The sequence below is a fragment of the Zonotrichia albicollis genome, chromosome 17, assembly GCF_047830755.1.
Source record: "Zonotrichia albicollis isolate bZonAlb1 chromosome 17, bZonAlb1.hap1, whole genome shotgun sequence".
NCBI classification, from domain to species: Eukaryota; Metazoa; Chordata; class Aves; order Passeriformes; family Passerellidae; genus Zonotrichia; species Zonotrichia albicollis.
This window is the reverse complement of record NC_133835.1, coordinates 9,838,772-9,853,525: the sequence shown is the minus strand read 5'-3', so window position 1 is coordinate 9,853,525 and position 14,754 is coordinate 9,838,772. Positions and strand designations below refer to the sequence as shown.

Sequence of the window (14,754 nt, the reverse complement as noted above, 5' to 3'; positions counted from 1 at the left end):
TTCTTTCATTATTTTTTTTCTTTTTCCTTTGCACCCCATATTAGTTTTTTCCACCACACCAAACCTGCAAGAAACAGGCACAGCAGGTACCCAGACACAACCTACTGCCCTCACACAGGAGACACACAAGGTGTCCACGAGTCACCCTTGAGCCAGGATTCCTGATAGCTTATTTTTACTTTTTTTTCCTGGGCATCATGATAACTTCATGGGGAGTGACAGGCTGGCTGTGGAAGCTCTGTCAGGAGTGCCTGCCCTGCTGTGCTCATCCCTTGCAGTGCGTGACAGCAGCTCTGCTGCCACCCCAGCCCTAATTTGCTCCCACACTGTCACCTCCCCAGGGCTGGCAGAGCTCTAAACGAGAGAGCAGAACTGCCAGGCAGATCAGCGTTTGTTTACAAATGAGGAATTTGTGAATGCTTGGGAAAGACCCTCCGCGAGGCAAAATCTGTCCTGAAGAGACCAAGCACCAGCCACGATGGAGCTGCCAGGAGCTTCAGACAGAGAGCAGTTGCCTCCTAGCTCAGTGATTCGCTCTGTCTTTGCCTGTCCTCTTGTTTCTTTTCCCTGTCCCACCCTCCTGGGGGTGGCAGTAAGAAAAGGAGGATTTCTGAATGAAGATGGCAACTGGGCACTTAGGCTTGGTGGCTTCTGATTTTTCCCAGTCTTGCATTGCAGATCACAAGAGTTGATCAGGGCTTGCTACACAGATTCCTTTCTCAAAACCACTTCTCAAAGATCTCAGATCCAGGTAATCCCATGTCAATGTGGATCAGCCTCACCTCTCCCCTTCACCTTACCTGCTGGGGTGTCCACAGTGCAGCTCTGCCCTTGAATACCCCAGTTCCCACAGGCTGTGGCAGGAGGTGGGAGATGCCTCCTCTCACTCCCGTTTTTCAGTTCAAAACCATGCAAAATCTCTCCTCCTTGCCTGCACTGGTCCCACCCAGCTCTCACTAAGGTCTGCAAGGTGAGTTAGGCTCCCTCTGCCACCAACAGAGGGAAATGGGCACCGCCAGAAGGCAAACCTGCCCATCTAACCCTGCCCTGAGGCTGCTGTGGGATTTCCATGCAGAATCCAGGACATATCTGAGCATCACCAAATTCACAATGAAAGCTCACTGCATCTTAAACATCTGGACATTATAGATCCCAAGAGAAATCGAGTGACTACTCAGTCCCCCAGCAACCCCAGTGACTCTGATGTTGCTCTAAATCATCTCCCTAGAGCAGCAAGAGTGAGATGTGAGAAGATTCCAGAGGTTTTCTCGCTTCCTCTCTTGGAAAAGGCAGCTCTTTGACATCCGATCCACTCCAAAAAAAATCACCTTATGGATGCTTACCAACACCAAAAGTTTTCCACACATCTAAAAAGCACATTAAAAGGCTGGAGTGATGCCAAAGAGAGACCAGAGAGTTCTGCAGGAGCTCTCTGCTTTCCCTCATTGATTGGCAATTGTAGAGCCAAGGAGCCCCGAGGCTGTAAGGAGGCAGCTCCTGCCATCCCAGCCAGTGCTTGGTGTGACACTCCCCATCCAACAGCACAAGTAATTATTCCAGTGCCTCACAATGAATGCACAGGATGCCCCCAAGACACCTCTGCTGTCAGTGTCACAGCGGGCTTAGTTTGCAGCTTTCCCAGGAAAAGGCCACAGGAGCCACATGAAGAGCCCAGGTCAGCACAGCTTCAGGGAGCTGAGCAAGCTCACACAGCCTGCTCACCACACTGTGATGATCTCAGTGCAAAACACATTTTACATTGAAATATCTACTCTTGCAGTCCTGGGGGAGTCATCTTTCATCACAGGTGGCTGCCAGAAGAGCCCAAATCTTTTTGTCTTGCAGGCTGATTAGGAGCATTTAAATGTGTGGTGTAGAGGATCTTGCACCCCCTGTCCTTTTGCACCACCTGGTTGTGCCACCATGTGCTCACTAGTCAAGTACATCTAAATACACTCTGAATGCACTCTAAATACATTCATGAAACTCAGTCCAGGCCACCACAACAATCTGGTTTTGCAATGTGGTTATTTTTGGACTATCAGGGATGAAAAATTATCGCATTATTCTAAAGAAATGTGTGTCCCAGTGCTAGAGACTCCTCTCTTTGATGTGCAGGGACATCACACCAACAGGGACATTAATCCTCTGTAGGAACCACTCCCCACCTTCCTCAGCTCTACCATATCTGTTCCACAGGAGATTACATGGCAGGAAAAGGACTGGCACAGCTCCCTGTCACCACAATTTAAAGAACAATCTGTTCCTCGGGAACTAAGAAACCAGTGAGCATTTGGGCTACCTTAAAAAGGGTTATGAAGGGCTAAGTGTTTGCTACTTAACTCCCAGAAGCTGAACACTAAATTTACATGCTTTATATCCTTGTGAGCAGCACTGATGCCGGGCAAACCCTGTGCTCTGCTCACCCTGGGCACAGTGTCTCACCCTGCCACCCCTTCCTTGCGCTGCAATGCAAACAAAAAATCAACAAACCTGATTTTTGTAACTATATCTCTTTGAGCTGTGCCCATCTTCCCTTTAGTAAAGGATTTGGAGCTTGCATTTTGGGTTATTCCTTCTTTAATACTTCAAACCACAGCAAGACTCATCTGAGGTGTGTTGCAGCACAAAAAAAGGAGGTCACCCAGGGGATCAGCTTGTTTTTCATTTCCTTAATGTCAGTGTGGGGTGAATATGATGGCTGGAACGTGACACATTAAAGCAACTGCAATCAGGCTGCTCCCACCAAGCTCTGACTAAGCGGCTGGAGAGGAGCTCGTGAGGCATCCCAGCAGGAGGGTGCCCGGGTCCCTGGGGCGGGCAGGACCCCACAGCTCAGGGCAGAAGCCCTGGAGAGCAGAGCCCAGCAGGTTTATTAACCTGTAGGAGATCTCTGCTGGCCCCTTCATCCTCCTCAGCCTGGAGGTGGGCAGGGAAACCCAGGAGAGGTCCCTGCACATCACTGATGGATGGGCTGGGTTGGGTGGCATCTTATCTGCCCACAACAACCCTGTGTGAGGGTGTTCACAGCGGTCTCAGGTTGAGGGAAGAGACAAGGATCTGACTCCATGATTCAGAAGGCTTGATTTATTATTTTATTATATATATTACATTAAAACTATACTAAAAGAATAGAAGAAAAGGTTTCATCTCAGAAGGCTAGCTAAGCTAAGAATAGAAAGAGTGATAACAAAGGCAGCTGTCCCAGACTCCCCGAGCCAGCTGTGCTGTGATTGGCCATTAATTACAAAAAAGCACATGAGACTAATTACAGATGCACTTGTTGCATTCCACAGCAGCAGATAATCAATGTTTACATTTGTTCCTGAGGCCTCTCAGCTTCTCAGGAGGAAAAAATCTTACGGAAAGGATTTTCATAAAAAGATGTCTGTGACACCCTGTCTGGGGGCGAGGACTTGCCATGAACTCCTCAGGGTTTGGGGATGGACAATTGAGACTGCCAGACCACATTCACCCTGAATTCTGGAGTAAGAGATTATCTGGGAATGGATCTACATGAAATAACCATCAGTTCTGAGGAGTCACAAAAAAGGTCACATCTGCAAAGAGAAACCCTGGAACTCCAGGGAAACTCCTCACCCACCCTCTGTGCTCCCCCTGAGCCAGACATGGCCATGGATGCAGGCAGGGCACTGGAGAGAGGGGCAGCTTCCCTGGGTGAAAATGGAAGAACAAATGGGATAGGGATGGCACAAGGAAATTTGAATGGAATTAGACAGGGAGGAAATGTTCCTCCTTATTATAATTTAAGTCCATGCACTTGCTTAATTAACTAAATGTATGGTGCACAGTATGAAGACGAAAAATGCACCCAAACTATTTTTAACACACTTAAAGAGATGCATCAGGGTTGTAAATTCTAAGTAGGAAATGCAAGAATTATGTTGGTTCCTGTGCACACAGCTTTGGAAGTGCCTGAATCCAGGCTGTTTCCTTGCCACTGTTCCAAATGCAGCCCCTTCTTCAGCTCAGGGACCAAAGCTGAGCAGCTCACCCAGAGATCAGTAAATGTGTCCCCAAACACCTCAGACCATGGGGGTGCCCAGTGTGAGCACCTTGCTTAGGCTGGCACAGAACAGTGATCCCTCCTGAAATGAGATGGCAGGTAGGGACAAAAAAATCACTGTCAAGTATTACAGCCCTTCCTGTGCACAGGACAGGGGACAGAAACCAAGCCAGAAGGACTAGAAGGAAAAAAAAAAATCATTCAGAGTAATAAAATGGAAAACTTTTAGGAGCCAAATGCCCATCTGCACAGAGAATTAAATTGAGGTCTAAGTGCTGCTGCACCCCTCAAAAAGCCTGACCTGCTATTTAGATACAGCTCAACTTTTCAAGTTTCAGTTCAGCCTTGAACAGAATGAAGCCATGTGCTGCCATGTAAAGGATCAGTCACAAAAAATTAAAAAAAAAAAAAGGTGGGAGAAATAGAAAAGAAAGATGTTGAGAGAAATATTAGGAGAAGGTGAGAAATAAAGCAGGCTCAGACTGCTGTGAGCGAGACAGCACCTCTAGCTACACTCAAAAATGGGACCTCCAATGCTCAGTTGTCCATGGGGTTATCCAAAATATATATTATATATCATATATATCATATATATCATACCCACAGCTCCCAAGAGCAGGTCACCCAGTTGTGTCAGTGTAGGAAGAGCTATTAAGTACAAAAATGAATCATAACACAGAAATATAAAACCCTGCTTTTGCTCACAGAGGTAACAGCTCTGCTTTTGGAGAGGCAACATCTGAGATGAGACCAGGGCTGGGGGAGTGAGAGATTCCCTGGTTTGAATTTCCCTGATTTCTTATGCATGAAATGGTGAGAAAGGGAATGATCGACAGCAGGAAGAGGTGGGGAATGAAATCAGATGGATTGGATCTAGGATGCAGCACTGGAAATAAATGCAACCTGCACAGGCTTCTCAAGGCAGAGCATCAGAACCAGCCTGGGCCTCTGCAGGCAGGAATTTAGCAGAGGTATTACCCAGAGGCACCTCTCATATTTATAAAAACAACTCCGTGCTGGGAGAGCCCCAGTAGTTTTTGTCTTGGCTTTGGGTGCAGGGAGCTGCCCAAGCAGCCCTGGAGCAGCTCCGTGCCTGCAAAGGCAGCTGGGTCTGCAAGCATCTCTGAGATAAAACCCAGCCTTGCAGCATCACAAACTCACTCACACTGGAAATAAATCTGCATGCAGGGAAGCCCCTGTGAGCAGCAGAGCAGGGAAATAGGGGTGCTGGCAGTGGAGAGGGCTGGCTGGAGCCAGGACAGCGGCAGGACAGGGCACCCTCATCCACAGCCTTCTCCAGGACTCCCATTTCTGCAGGATGAGGGCTAAAGGCACTTTTGTGCTCCAGGTTTTGGCACAAAATGAGGTTTGGGGCACGAGGAGTCACAGGGACCCCAATAGCACACACAGGGCACGGCCCTGGCCTTTGGGACATGGGAATGGCTCCAGCCCTTCCATACAAACTTTGTGACCTTGAGGCAGGCTTGTCATCCTCCCACACCTTTGAACAAGCTTTTTATCTGTCCTGTCTGTCTGTATTACTGACTTCCAGTTACAGAACCCATTCCAACAGCCCCAGAGCTGGCACAGGCCATGCCAGGCTCACCCGGGCAGCAACGGGGGACAACTGAGCCATGAGCTTCTCCTGGCAGCTTTGTGTGAAGGTTCCCATATCCTTCAGCTCTTCCACAGCCGTAACAGCAAACTGCCAAGGCTAAACCTGTCCTGGGTATAGCACAGAAAACTGGAGGCCACAGAACTTCCCAATACACTGTAAAAAATTATGATATCACCAACTCTTCACAGACATCGGTGCCATTACCACCTCAGCCCTGAATTCAGCCTCCATTTCCCAGCAGGTGCGTGAGGGGAGGGGGCAGAGCTGGTTTTACAGGCTCCCCGTGGTGCCACAGCAGATACAAGTGGAGTCACAAGCCCAGAACAAACGCAGCTGCTCGGGCTGGGGGGATGCAGCTCCAGGGTGAGAGCCAAGGGGCACTGGGAGCAGGACAGTTTGGGGTGGCCCTGGGAGCACTCCTGGCTCCCAGCAAATGCAGAGAGCCAAACAGGTTAGAAGTTAAGACAGAGCAGCTGAAGAAGCCCAAGATGTTTGTAAAGCCCTCACAGCCAGAGCTACCCCTGCCGTTTGAAATTTGGCGTTCAGCCCCTTCCATCTCCGTCACTGTCACCCCAGTGTCCCCAGCTGGGGTCTCAGCTGTATTTAACAGCACACTGCACACAGCATCCCCACCCTCATTGCACACACAATAACCCAGCTCCCAGCATGAACACTTGGCCCCTCCGCACCATTCTGGAAGATTTTGAGACACAAACCACCCACAACTCCAGAGGATGGACGGGAGCATGGAAGGTGCTCAGGAATTCCCACTGCTGGACTTCACACTCCTCATCATAGCTGCGGCTGAGCTCCACAGATGCTCTCTCTCATCCTCTCCCATTTCCCAGGGGAAATGAGCTTCCCCAAGGACCCCAGCTCGCTGCAGTGCTCGGCAAGCCTCCCCCTTGCACCCAGCAAGGATCTCCCCTCTCCCATGGTCCCACCAACACCTCCAAGGAAGGCCTCAATGTACAAAATGGCTGAGGAGCAGAAAGCACATCCCAACTCCTTATCTTACAGCAGCACAACAGCAAAAGGATGGAGGGGGAGGAAAAAACCAGAAAAGGCCCCAAAAATCCTTTTGCTGTGGCTGAAAGAGGCCGTGGCCATGAGGAAAAGCACAAAAACAAAACAAAAAAAGCATTGGCACCAAGGGTAGGAGCAGCTCAGCCTGAGCCCAGGCCTGCAGAAGAGCCCGGTGGGACTGTGGAAAGTCCCAGAGGGAAGGGAGTTGCAGTAACACCGAGATTTATCTTGACCCTCCCTTGGCGAGCCTGGGAACAACGGGAAGTCATCTGCACTCCTATGCAGCAATGCTTCAGGGATTCAGGGAATCCTGCTGCCAAACGCGGGTCAGCGGGGCCATTCCTGCCCAAAACCCGGGTACCCGGGGGGGATGAGCACCCAGGGATGCTCCTTTGTTTACCGCTCGGCCGTACAGGCTGCGAGCCCCAGACACCGATTAGCATTTCTTTCTAGACACATCTCCTATTCAGACGCTTCCCACCGGGGACAAGAAATACCTCCAGAAGCCTGAGCAGAGCCCCAGAACCAATCCCGGCCCCAAACCTTTACCTGCAGCCACCCAGCAGGCAAAGATGGGGCCGGGGAGGGAAGGATGCTGGGGGGGTGGGGGGGAGGAGAGACGGTGCCTGAGCGGAGCTTTTTGTTCCTCTGCTCACAGCATTGCTATGGTGATTTCAAGCAAGACGGAGGAACAGTCGCTACCCATCACTCCCGCTGCACCGACCGCATGAGCAGCCCCTTCCCCCGCAAGCGGCAGCGGGCAGGGGGAGACAGGGGCTCGGTGACTCTCCTGGGAGCCTCCCCCCGGCTCTGCAGGGGCAGCTCCTTCCCCGGATGGCCATCACCGCCCCGATCCCGGGCACCGCCTGGGCTGGGGCGAGGGATGCGGGATGCGGGATGCAGCGGCGGCCCGGCCGGCCCGGCTGATCCCGGGGAGGATGAGGGGGAGCGGCTCAGCCTCCGCCCCCCGCAGCATCCCCCGGGGCTCCCCAGCCAGCCCTGGCACCCGGCATCCCTTCCCGCACCCGCTCTGCAGCTGGAGCATCCCCGCTCTCCGGCGCATTTGGGGGCTCAGGGGATGGAGGAGGGCACCCCGAACCCGGGGGTGCCACCAGCCTTGCCCCCCACCCTTTTACTCACACGTATGCGTGGTAAATGAAAGCCCATCCCCGCGGTCTCTCCAGCACATTGTAGAGGAAATTCTGCAGCTTGCGGTAAAAAGCATTCCTTTTGGGGGGCTTCCCGCTGCCCGAGACCCCGGAGCGCGGCTTGCTGAGGATGCTGCCCCGCTTGGAGCTCTCGGAGCCGGCGATGAGCAGCGCTCCGTCCCGGCTGGAGTCCGGGGCGCCCGGGTCCAGCCCCACGAAGCCCACCTTGAGCTTCTTCTCGGCGGCGGGCCCCGGGTAGACGCCTCCGTTGCGGGATTTCTGCACCATGGTGGCGGCGGGGGGCGGCGGGGGGCTCCGGCGGGGGCTCCGCCCGCGCTCCCCGCCGCTGCTCCGCGCCCGGCGCAGCCGAAGCCGCAGGAGCCGCTGCAATCGGCTCCGCCAGCGCCGCCCCGCCGCCGCCCGCCCCCTTAACCCTTGGCATCCCCCGCCGGCAGCAGCCGCCCGCACCCCCACCCCACACACACACACTCCTAAAAATCCGGGCTTGGCGTTCCTCACCCCCTCGAAATTTAAAAAAAGCCGCTCCGACCCAGAAAAACAGTGTTTGGTACTGTTCCCCTAAATGTAGGTCCCCTCTAATGCAGGGGGGACATCCCACCTTCAAATCAAGATACAACATGTTCCTGCTGCCCACAGTGCAGCTCCCCAAACCGGGCTCTGGCAACCCCTCAACACCCCCATGGAGGGGGCTCCTCCTGCGCCCCCCAGGAAGGGCTGGGCAGTGCCCTGTGGTGGGATGCCAGCCCTGTTTTTAACCCTTGGCATCCCTCTTGGCAGCAGCCGCCTGCACCCCCAGTCACCCTGCTCTCTACTCCCAAAAATCCGGGCTTGGCGTTCCTCACCCCCTCGAAATTTAAAAAAAGCTGCTCCGACCAAGAAAAGCAGTGTTTGGTACTGTTCCCCCAAATGTAGGTCCCCCCTAATGCGAGGGGGGACATCCCACCTTCAAATCAAGATACAACATGTTCCTGCTGCCCACAGTGCAGCGTCTGCTCCCCAAACCAGGCTCTGGCACCCCCTGAAAACCCCCATGGACGGGGGCTCCTCCTGCCCCCGGGTAGGGCTGGGCAGTGCCCTGTGGTGGGATGACATCCGTGTTCCTACTGGCAGAGGGTGCAGACACTGCCAGTGTCACAGGGGGACCCCATCTCCATGAGCCCACTCAGCAGCAGACCTGCTCAACCTCTCCACAAATCCCACTGTGCAAAGTCATTCCCTTCTCCGCTCTTCCCGACCTCTTCCCAACCTATCCTCTTGGAAGCCCAAATTCAGCATTTGTGCTGAAACTGCACCATGGCATGGTCACCAAGCTGCTCAGAAAGTCCATCTCCAGATGTGCTGACACAAACCAGCTCTTTAATACCCCACCATTTATAGTCCAGCAGCAGCATTTTACCCCCTTACACCATGGCTGGATTCTGCCCCAGGGAATATTTCCTGATGACACACCTTCACTGGATTCAGGAGAAGACAGGCAAACTGCAGAAAACAGGACAGAGGTGCCTGCCCCACATAATTATCCTCTATGGAAAGGGTTCTTTGAAGTGCAATGGGAAGACCTGCAATCAAATAAAATCAAGCCCAAGATCATCATCTCCTTCCCAGTGACATTTCTATCCCTTACAACCCAAAAAATCACAGGTAATCTGCATGTTCTTTGTAAGTAAAACAAGGCTTCAGGACAAAACTTTTTGTATGTAAATTAAATAGCAAGCTCGGGTAAACTGCACCTTTCATCCTAAATACCTCAGCACAATGTTAGTAGAGAAGCAGCAATATGGTGGCCCTGAGTTTTATGGCTTCAGGAGCCACCCAGGGCTGGATTTCGCTGGAAAACCAATCTTACCACTCTGTTGTTGCCAGCTTTCCCTGAAATTCATATTTAAATGAGAAAATCAGCATAACCTTTCAGAGTGCTCTTCTCAAGTCCTGGCTTTTTGGTCCTCTCCTAATTTCTCAGGAGGATCCCAGTGAGAACTAATGGATAAGAGGAGCCCTGAGATTAAAGCTGCTGCCTCTCACTCCCCAAACCCTGTCATGCACGTTGAGAGAAGAGTGAGCGTGGAGCAGCCCTACATTTTTTATGAACAGAACGTTTCCTGTGACCCATATTCTCTCCAACACATGGCTGAAAGAGAATCCATCTCTGCAAGGCAGGCAGAAAACTAAAGCTGGGTTAAATACTGGAAAACCAGATCTGCAAGTATGTCAGTGAATAAATTGCTCAATCCAATGAGGGGCCATTCTATTCATTATTTGTGAACACTTGTAAGATCATTAGTGCTCTTTAATAGGGTGGCCAATTACAAACGTGCCCGGCACTAATGTACAAAGTGCATTATTATAGATCCAGTGACGCAGTCCCAAAGCAGGAAATATCCCCCTCCACAAAAAGGCCAACAACAAACAAAGGAAGCAATTTTCAATTAACAAATTCAAGATTACAAATAGTCTGTGAGCCCTAAAGAAGAATCTAAATTCAACACATTCCTCTTTGCCTAATTAGTTGGTCATTGGCAGTGTCACGCTGCAGCACAGCCCTGGGTGCTCTGCATTTCTGAGACCACCAGAAATGGGGAGTGGGAAAGGCAAGGGGTGGGATCTCACCCTTTCCAGGTCATGGGTGGGCTGAGGAAAGGCACAGTGTGGTTGTAGGAGCTGTCAGGGATTGTTGTTTCATTCAGAAGGGAGGCAAAATCTCAAAGACAAGCAAGGCCTTGAGAGCAAGTGCATCAAGGATTGCCTCTTTTTGTGAACAGAGTGCAGTGGAAAAGGCCTGAAATTGTGGATGAAGGCCTCTTCTAGCCTCATCCCTTCTTTCTTTTTACCTTGGACTCTTAGGGCATCTCTAACTCATTTTTTATAATATTCTATGTCTTGGCACCACTAGATGCAGTTGAGTGTTTCTGAAGCACATGGCTTTACCCTTTCCACCTCCACGTGTCACTCACAGCAGCAGTCCCTTGATCCAGTGTCCAGTGCCCGGCCAGTTTCAGCCCTGAGGAGCAGCAACTGGTTACAAACACTGAGCTGTGATGTCCTGCACAGAGCCTGCAGCAGGTAATTTTGGAGATGAAGTCACTTGTGTGTCACTTGTGCTGGGTGGCACAAGACAAGACACAGCCATTAACACTGGGAATTAATGAGGTATATAAAAGCAGCAGTGGGAAGGTGCTTTTATCTGATCCAAGGACATTATGTCTCCACAAACAAACAGAATTACTGAGTCAGTCCTTTGCTTTCAACACTGGTGATGGCTTTAAAACACAAACACCATGGCAGATAGCTTAGACCCTGAAGGTAGGATGAAATCCATCAATCCATGTAAAGATACAGAAAGTCCATGCTCTGTCCCCTGGCGATTTTTGAGATGTAGTAAGAAATGACTGGTGTGAAATATCTAGAATGACTCCAGGGATAAATTTCTGCTTGAAACACTGAACAAGAGCCCTTTCTCCATCCCCACCCAGCTGGTGGTTTGTGTGAACTGTGCTACCCATAGCCTGGGTTTTGTCACTCACAGCTCTCTCCCAGAGCTATTTTCAAACCCTAAAGCAGATGGCTTTACCTCCCCTTGTACAGGATGCTGCAACATCCCAGCAACACTAACCTGCCAAGGGAAATACACGAACAGCTCGGTGTCCCTGCACCTGGTGTCCACCCATCTCACTCTGCTCCAACTCCCCCCTCACCTCCCACCACCCCCATCCTCTCCTCTGAGCAGGAAACAGCCCTCAAGAGCCCCTGTCCATTGATTATTCATGTCTCTTCCCTGCCTGACTCTTCCCAACATGCCAAATCAGTTTTGGCTTTGAAACCAGCAGCCCTGACCCGAGAGAGGTTGGTTCATACAAGGAGCTCGACCTGCAAGGAGATGCTTCCCCAGAATAAGGTGGAGCCTTCAGGGGGGAAAAAAAAAAAAGCTGTAGGAAAGATAATTCCTGTGCACAAATGGAGAAATCTATGTATTTCCAAAGGAGAAAGGTGATTGTGATATTTGTGGCTGGAACAGAAGGCAACGCTCAGCCAAAGCTTCCACATTTGGGATGAAGAGATGTGGTTGGTACAGCTGCAGAGGATGTGCAGGGTGGTGAGGACACTGGTGCAAAACCTTGAGAGCAAGAGGGTTCAAACTGGCAGAGATCAAAGATTGCTTTTGGGACTCAGTCACAACCACAGCATCAGCACTGATTTTTTTAAACTTTTGTTTTTAATCACCTGAAATGAAGGTGCACCAGATGGTTTTCCAGTCCTGATCAAATCTGACAGTCATGTGTTTCAATGCTAATGAAGTTTCTATCCATTTTCATCAAAACTAGAAGCCCTGATAGACAGAGGCTCCCCAATGGTTCCTTCTTCCCCCTTCAAAGGTGATTTTAAAGTGAATTCTCCTCTTTACCAGGCACAGGAAAAGGTGCCCATGAGGAGGCCACGCCTCCCAACCACTAAAAATCTTTAGATCAATCAGAATTTGCAAGCAACATGCTGATAAGAAACCAGGCTCTCTTCATCCTGCTGCTGACAGAGCTGCTTATTTTATATTACATATTTATTGGATGCAAAATTTCTGTGCCACCATCCATCTTCCTGCCCTGTTCTTAGACAGCACCGACCTCATTGGAGGCTGCTCCAGAAAAAAGTCAGGACAAATCCTGCTGTATGAGATCAGCTTGAGCTGCAGCTGGAAGTGTCTGACTGTATGAACAGAAATCTCTCCAAGTTATGCTGAATTGACTTGGGAGATACACATGCTCCGTTGTTGACTAGAAATTTATGTTCCTCCTTTCTAAGGATGATTAAAATTGCTGAGGTCTAAATATTAATTTGTGCTGTGGAGGCCTGACTTTAAGGAAAACTGGTTTCTGGAAAGAACAGCTGCTTGGCTGGGCATGTGGAAGGACAAACTAGTGGAAAAAAAACCAAAATTAAGGCAAATTCTCTTGGATTAATAAATTGTGTTACCCTCGGAGCGCCCACAAAGCTGAAAGTCATAGAGGGATCAGCACCCAGCCCAATTCCCTGTCACCTTTACACTGCTCTGCTTCTGCCCCACTCAGTGCACACAAATCCTGCTAAATTCCCCACTGGCCAGGTCTCCTTCCCCATCTCCACTCTCCACCCTTCCATCATTGCCCTCCAGCTCCTTCTCCTGCCCTCGCCTCCTTTGGGACCACGTGTAATTTCTTTTCTTCATTTATGCCGTTACCTTGAAGGTATTTTTAGCCCGTGACCACAGTTGCCCCTGAGCCCTCCTTTTCCCAGACTCTGTAAATTTAGCTCTCTTAGTCATCCCTCACGTCTCCCAGTGCTCACATTGTTCCTCCTGACCTCCTTGGGTTTCCACCTCCTCCTCCTCCTGCACCCACAAGGACCAAAGCCACACCATCAGACTGCCATCACCTCAGTGCTCTTTGACCTCATCCCCCAGGACAAGGAGGCTCCAGGACCTGGTCCCACACCCTGATGGCCACCACAAGCTCCTTGGGACCACTGAGAGATGGAGGGGCCTTCCCACCAAGAGCCCCCTCCCAGTGTCTCCAAACCAACGCTGTGCCCCTCACAATACACAACTTACAGCAACAAAACCAAACTGGTTCTCACTTGGGAGCTCTTCCAGCCTTGCCTGGGTTCAGGAGCTTGGAATCCAGCTCAGGACTGGCTCTGGTCCCAGCAAAGCACCTCCCAGAACCATAACTGCATCCTGGCTCAGGCCCAGTCCCACAAAGCCCATTAGGTGCTTTGTTCCCATTCAAGCACCTGCCTCCCACTGACTTCAAAGCTGAATCAAAACCTGCATGAATATTTAGGGACTGGAGGTTGTCATCCGAAAGAAACAAGCCCATACTGAAATAGCTGATTCTGACACATCATCTCTGCAAGGAGGGGCACATCAGATTGATCTGTGCTCTAGCCTGACATGGAAGGGAAAGCAGCTCAAATAAAAAGATTCTAGATGGTCCCAGGTGTCCTGGTTTAGGAGGGGAGAAGCATAAGGAGATGCCAAAGCCCTAAACCTGCATGAAAAAAAAAATTTCTTTTTTTTTATGTAAAACCTTTTTTTCAATTATTTTTCTTTTTTTCTGAAGTGTCAAAATCTACAGATTTGGAAAGTAAGAAAACCAAACCCAATTACTAAAATACTGAAAGGCTTGAAGGCTAATTATTTTACCTCTTCATTATTGAGAGAGATTAAAAAAAAAACCCTTACAAGTTTAAAAAAAAATTGCTTTACATTTTTCCATGTAATTTTTTTCCATTTCAAAAATGTTGAAGAAAGAATATTAGATTTTGATTTTAGTTGTGAGGGCTGCTTTTGATCCATGTGTCAGGTTTTAAAAAAATGGAAGTATTCTGCTGGGAAGCTGCCAGGCAGATGTGGCTGTCTCCATGCTCCTGCCTCTGTCACAGCATACCATGTGTCATCTGCAAAGAAAAACTCTCAAAGTATCTAAATTCATAGTTTCTCTGCACCATGGGCTTTTGCTGCAGGCTTTCATCAGTCTTTCAGCCTGGACACCTGGGAAATCAAAAGAACGTGAAAGGGCAAGGGTTTATGATTTATTTATCTTTAACCTGAGGTCTTCAGGAAAGCTGGTGTACGTGCATCTGCATCTCTCTTGCCTCCTTTAATAACTGCAGAGCTTTTGGGCAATTTTTATCTTCTTTATTAAAGATTGGGGGGACATTTCAGATTGCTTTGAGTGAGAATACATGATGAGAGAGAGGACAGAAATCTCCTCAGTGCAGGAACTGGTGATGCATGGACACGATAACAATGAGCATCAGAGAACCCACAGGACTTTATTAGAAACATAAAACCATGGGAAAATGGGCACCCCTGGTTCTACTGGGGATGAAATTCCCTCTTTGTGGGCTCAGCTTGGATCCTGTGTGGGAAGCACCTGCTGAACATC

At 50.1% G+C, this 14,754-nt stretch overlaps 1 protein-coding gene across 21 annotated transcripts in view; it reads right to left on the bottom strand.

The window, feature by feature from the left end:
* The window catches only part of KCNQ2 (potassium voltage-gated channel subfamily Q member 2), a 74,644-nt gene extending 66,399 nt beyond the window's left edge, over positions 1-8,245 (bottom strand). For 10 of the 21 annotated variants that reach the window (XM_026794761.2, XM_026794765.2, XM_014268477.3 and 7 more), the window contains exon 1: positions 7,812-8,243. In XM_026794761.2, the coding sequence (XP_026650562.1) occupies positions 7,812-8,107 (296 nt within the window). In that variant the 5' untranslated portion in view covers positions 8,108-8,243. Of the gene's footprint in view, positions 1-7,811 lie in introns of all 21 variants that reach the window. The other 11 variants (XM_026794762.2, XM_026794764.2, XM_074553655.1 and 8 more) reach the window with 4 other exon arrangements.
* Positions 8,246-14,754: the final 6,509 nt, after the last annotated feature.